Source organism: Melampsora larici-populina, assembly GCF_000204055.1.
Source record: "Melampsora larici-populina 98AG31 unplaced genomic scaffold MELLAscaffold_9, whole genome shotgun sequence".
Taxonomy (NCBI): domain Eukaryota; kingdom Fungi; phylum Basidiomycota; class Pucciniomycetes; order Pucciniales; family Melampsoraceae; genus Melampsora; species Melampsora laricis-populina.
This window is the reverse complement of record NW_006768773.1, coordinates 798,061-804,060: the sequence shown is the minus strand read 5'-3', so window position 1 is coordinate 804,060 and position 6,000 is coordinate 798,061. Positions and strand designations below refer to the sequence as shown.

Sequence of the window (6,000 nt, the reverse complement as noted above, 5' to 3'; positions counted from 1 at the left end):
TTCCCCCGCTACGTTTGTAGCGTTAGCTGGCTTTTTCAATCTACGTTAACAGAGAACAAGATTTGGTCATTAGCTGTTAGCTTGTTAGCATACCCCTCCACTGATTTAAGGACTTCACCTCCTGAAGGTGAAGATCGCTGATGTAATACACAAGGATCAAGCTCACAATCCTCATAGCATTCTTACTTGATGGAAAGTAAGTAACTATTTCAACAACTTAATCTGTCTTTCTCCTCCGCTGTACTTATGTGAATACATGATTTCAAACAGAACAAGGCATCAAGATATCCTGTTCTAGCCTCACTTGCTTGCGGCTATCTTGCTTGCTGCGGATCCTTGGCTCCCGCAGAGCGTGCCTTTTTGGCTGCAGCAGATGTCTGTGCAAGCAATCAAGGGTCGCTTTCAGCGTGGAATATCGAACACCTTGTAGGGAGTTGAATGTGGCTGTGCAGCGGGGTCAAATTGAGCGGACAGGAATGGGCTGAACTTCAAGCCCTTGCCGGGAAACATGATTGACAGTTATGTTAGTTGTTAGCGAGTTTTTGTAATGCACAACAACTGCGTTATTGCAATTCAAAAAAAATTGTTAGCTTGTTCAAGGCACGCTAATGCAGAAGCGGGTGATTACATTTCTAATACCAATCAACCTTTGGTTGACCCGTGATTATTTGTGGATGTACTTGATGATGTTGGAGTTGACATGTTTTTGTAAGATGAGGAGTTGAATGGACCCAAAATAATGCCCCGAGTTGACCCGGGGTTTCCGGATATTCAAGGTTGAATCTGAGTTGGGTTGATCGAGTGCAAGGCCACTCCAGCTGCAGAATTGCAGGTGTAACTGAAGCTGTGAAATGTACAGAGAGATGTCGCTTCCTCGACATTCTGAGCTCCAGCTCCGCATTTCCCGAAATCAGAATCCTCTGACAGCCTCTGACCCTGTTCACTTGCTCAACCTTTAGACATTTCGATTCCCAGTTTTGATTTCCTTTCCGACTTCATATTCAATCAAGGGTAGGTGTTTTCTTGTTTTCTTTCTTCCCTTTTCGTTTTTTTTTTTGAGCTAAACTACGAACCTTCCTACCGAACCTTCCTACTGAACTCCTACCGAACTCCTACGAACCTACGAACCTACGAACTCCTACGAACTCCTACGAACTCCTACCAAACTCCTACCGAACTCCTACGAACCTACAAACCTACGAACCTACGAACCTACCTACGAACTCCTACCGAACTCCTACGAACCTACCTACGAACTCCTACCGAACTCCTACCTACCTACCTACCTACCTACCTACCTACCTACCTACCTACCTACCTACGAACTCCTACCGAACCTACCTACGAACTCCTACCTACCTACCTACCGAACTCCTACCTACCTACCTACCTACCAAACTCCTACCTACCTACCGAACTCCTACCTACCTACCTACCTACCTACGAACCTACCAAACTCCTACGAACTCCTACCGAACTCCTACGAACCTACCTACCTACCTACCTACAAACTCCTACGAACTCCTACGAACTCCTACGAACCTACCGAACCTACCGAACTCCTACCTACCTGCTCCTCAATGACTATCTTATATCATAGATAGTCTGAAAATGAATCTAAATACTCAATCTGACTCAGTGAAATCGACTCACAAGCAAGTCTCCTCTCCGGGCATTTTCCCTGACACCCGGAATGTGAAATTCCAAGGTAACTGCAATGAAGGCCCAACCCTTGGACAGGAGTCTGGAATTGAAAAAAAACTAGTGACTGCTTCAGTCGCCTTGGGGGTTTACTCCAAACTCATTGCTGCCTTAGAAGAGGCTAGAGTTTCAGGATGTCTGACTGCTCCAATGGAAGCTGAGCTAAGAAGCTTGACATTGAGATGCATAAAAACCGGATTAGGTATGTCTTCTTTCAATTCTTTCAACCGCACATTGGATTGCAGCTGATTTTCTTTTTCTAATAGCAATTTTGCAACATAAATTGTTACCAGCTGAAGATCATGTGATCATCACACCTGATGACAAGGACAAAGATTTGAGTGCTACATACGGCCATTCTTTTCTTGTCTTTGATTCGGACAACCAAGATCCCACGGCCGATGATCGTCAATCTCCGTCTCCTTCACCTCCTGAACTCGAATCTATGTTGCCTTTACGTCCTGAACTCAAACATTTACCTGATGATCAAATTTCTGTTCAAATGAATCAATCTATGTCTTCTTTACGTCCTGAACTCGAACATTTACCTGATGATCATCAAATTTCTGTTCAAATGAATCAATCTATGTCTTCTTTACGTCCTGAACTCGAACGTTTACCAGATGATCAAATTTCTGTTCAAATGAATCAATCTATGTTGCCTTTACGTCCTGAACTCAAATCTATGTCTTCTTTACGTCCTGAACTCGAACGTTTACCTGATGATCAAATTTCTGTTCAAATGAATCAATCTATGTCTTCTTTACGTCCTGAACTCGAACGTTTACCAGATGATCAATGCAGCATTCATTCTACTTCGACCACTCATTCTGTTTCTGTGTTGTCTAATCTCCCTCAAGAACAGATTGAAGATCCCATTACTGAAGAGTGTAATCAACAGTCAAACAAGAAAAGATTTACTGCTGTTTTGATTCCGCATGTCCGGTATTCCAATATAACGTCTGAAGTTTGCCAGGCTTCCAACTCAAATAATTCCAACGGCGAACCTCTCAAATCAGTTCACTTTTTCCTAGGATCCAAGGAAATGGAGATGGAGCTTCACACAATGTTATCACCTTACAGCGGTACACAAACCAGTCATATAGCCAAACTAGCTGCTTGGGATGCGTTAAGGTCTTTATTACAACGTCAAAAGTTAGGAGAACCGTTGGATCAAGTCTTCTTGGATTCAATTGAGGGTGGACCAACTAAAGTGGTGATCAAGACTAAATACAACATACAACACTGGATTAACACTGTCAAGGCAATGAGTAGGTTTCTTTCTCTTTGTTTTTGGAGCGCACTTCATTCTCCACCATGATTTTGATTGATTTACTTAGTGCCAAATCTCTTCAACTCACACGAAGGGGAGCCATCTTATGCCGGAGGTTTCTTCAACACTGTCCATCTGAGAGACGTAGCAATGGGCAACAAACCTCCGACATCCCTGCCACCTCTTTGGCATCAAACTTGGCTTTCCATGCGTCTTTCTGTTTGGCCATCGTCAACACGGGTAACTTGTTTCCTCAAGATTCTACTCGACTCAGTTGTTCTCACTGGAAAAAAATTCCTCCAAGAACCTCCTCAATCCGAAGAAGAGAAGGCTCAAACTGGTGTCGCCGCAGTTTGTCAGGCACTTGAATGGTTAGATTCTCAGAAAGATACCAATAACAATATGCATCTTCTCAATTCAAAAGAATCTGTCTCCTCAGTTGAATTCGGCTTAATCCATGAATGGCGACATGTCTTTATCAAGGTTCTTGATTCATACGTAACTCAATATTTTGAGGCTAATTATATTCTGAACAAAAGCACTACTGACGAGGAAAAAGCAGCGGCCATCAAGTTCAAGGAAAAATCAAAGAAAAAATCAAAGGGTGGCTCTGTCAGAGCTCCAACTCTCAGTTACCTTACAATGTTTGCATGCTGTGGTATTCGGGGGCTTATCTGCTGCTCAGACAATGTCAACTTGACTCCAGCTGGGCAAATGCTCAGTTTTATGGTACTGTCAGAGTGGCTTAGTCAACAAAGGCCCAATTTTGAAGTCAAGGAACCGGTTTTCAAACAAAGTAATCAGATGATTATGAGACTCATTGACGGTCTGTTTGATGCGGAGGGGCATTTTATTAAACCGCAAATCATGTGGTATGATATTCCCCAAAACCTGTGTTATGATTATCTCTCGTATTGGTTTGTAGAAGCTGAGGCATTCCATGAAGAGGGAGACTTGGTTTTTCCAGAGTCTAAAGTTTTTATAGAGAAGTCACAGACCGTCACATTATCTGAAGATTATTGATACTTTATGTTCTCTTGGATAACATTTTTTTCAATACTCTTTCTCTTTGTCTTTTCAAAAATATGAAATCTAATCCTATTGTAATTTTGCAGTGCTTTTTCTTGCCCTGAATTGGGTTTGTTTGGATTGAGAGAAAAAAGCTTTCAAATTTGGATTGCACCCATTATAACTTTACTGGATCAGTCTTTGACGGATTACCAATCTTTGATAGGGTAAGGCTTTTCTTGAGCTTCCATACTCTTGAGAGGGTCTTTCTGCAATCTAATCAGAATGCAAGTTAGGAGATGTTTGAAATGAATTGAGAGCGCATGAACATGAAAACTTATAGAAGCTCATCACAATCTGTAACTTGAGTCTGTACATCAGTTTGACTTTTGCCCCTATGGATTTCACCAAAACTTCATTTATGGAGCTAAAAGTCTCAAGAGTAAAAATGTAAGTGCATACTTGAAAATGGTATTAATACAGTAAATTTCAAAAGTCTTGAAATTTGGGATTTTGAAGAATCACCCAGGTGGTCCGTGCGAGGCGCAGCACCGGCCAAAAGCAAACTGGCCGGCCTGTCTTGTAGGCACTCGCACGCAATACGATCTGCAGAAGATCTTCCATCTTCTGTGTTTCTTTTTTTTTCTTTGTACTTTTTTTTCTCATCTTATTGTTTTGTTTGTCCGATCCTTTGGGGTTGGGGGAACCCTATGTTCACTTTCTCCCATCCCCCCTGGTCTTGCCAATTCTGCTTTATTCTTCATCCATATCCCTTATCCTGATACGTCGACCCTATTTGACATTTCCTTTGTACGGACCTCCAGGATGGGTTACGTCGTTTACTCCGAAGCTATCAAGCTCCTAGCTACCCAGTTGGAAGTGAAGAATGTCTCTCTTGACGATATCAACATCCACTTGCAAACGTCCATTTTGGCGGTTTCAATTTACCAATGGAAACAGTGTTTTCTGCTCACCAACCAAGTCATCAAGGACCCGGCCAAATACAAGAACATGGGCCGACCACATACTTTGTCTGACAAAAACCTCGCAATCCTCTACGACCTGCTCACGGATCGCCCTTCTATCTATCTGGACGAGTTGCAATCCGAGCTCCGAGAATTGACCGGGTTAGATGTATCATGTGCCACCATAACACGCGAAATCCACGAACATTTAGGAATGTCTCTATTGGTCACTCGGGGTGTTCACCCAAATCAGTCCCTCGAGGAAAGTACGGACTTCATGCTTCAGGTAGCTGGACTTACAGCTCATGTTCAACTGCTTGATGCGGGAATCATCCACGCTTTCAAGTGTCATTATTGCAAGTGTTTTCTCAACCACGCCTTCCGACTTCTGAATTCCAACGATAAAGCCACCCACGTCTACAATATTGATGTTCTTAATTACTGCTATGCGCGTTGCCAAATTGGCTTGGGAGAGTGTCAGTTCCGAATCAATCAAGAACTGTTGGAGACATGCTGGTATAATTGATTTTAAAGATGGTGTTGTGTAAGTTTGGCTGCTTTCATATTTACAATCAAGACTGAGACTGACCTTTCTTATCACTTGCAGGCTGCCTGAACTTGATCAAGCTAACCTTCCAATTCCAGATGGTTTGGACCTCGAGGGAAGGTTGCAACGCCTTCCAGATGCTGGCGTTCTGACTTCCAGAAATCAAATGTCGATCTCTGAACTCTTGAATCCAGACGATGAAACACCCTCTCATTTAGCTCAGCAGCCATCTGCTGAAGAAATACTTGAACATTTTAATGAACCTGATGAACCTGATATCGACAAACCCCAACCCGACCCAGTTCCAACTGCCGCTGAGACCTATGCAGCTATCTCAGTAGTCATAGCTCATTATGAGGGTACTGGAGCACCTACCGGTATCAAGTTGGACTCTGCCTTACAGAAATATAGTGACATGCTTGAGTCGGAAATTTATTTTGGTAACAAAAAGCAATCATCGATTACTGATTTCTTCACTAGTTTCTTCAAGTAACTCCCCAATTCTT

General features: G+C 42.6%; 1 protein-coding gene across 1 annotated transcript; it reads left to right on the top strand.

Annotated features, from left to right (window-relative positions):
* Positions 1–1,611: 1,611 nt before the first annotated feature.
* Positions 1,612–3,997, top strand: MELLADRAFT_96340 (uncharacterized protein; the record flags this gene model as incomplete). Its single annotated transcript, XM_007407578.1, has 4 exons — positions 1,612–1,903; positions 1,968–2,972; positions 3,042–3,457; positions 3,527–3,997. The coding sequence occupies 4 exons, from the start codon at positions 1,612–1,614 to the stop codon at positions 3,995–3,997; spliced, it is 2,184 nt and encodes a 727-aa protein (XP_007407640.1).
* Positions 3,998–6,000: the final 2,003 nt, after the last annotated feature.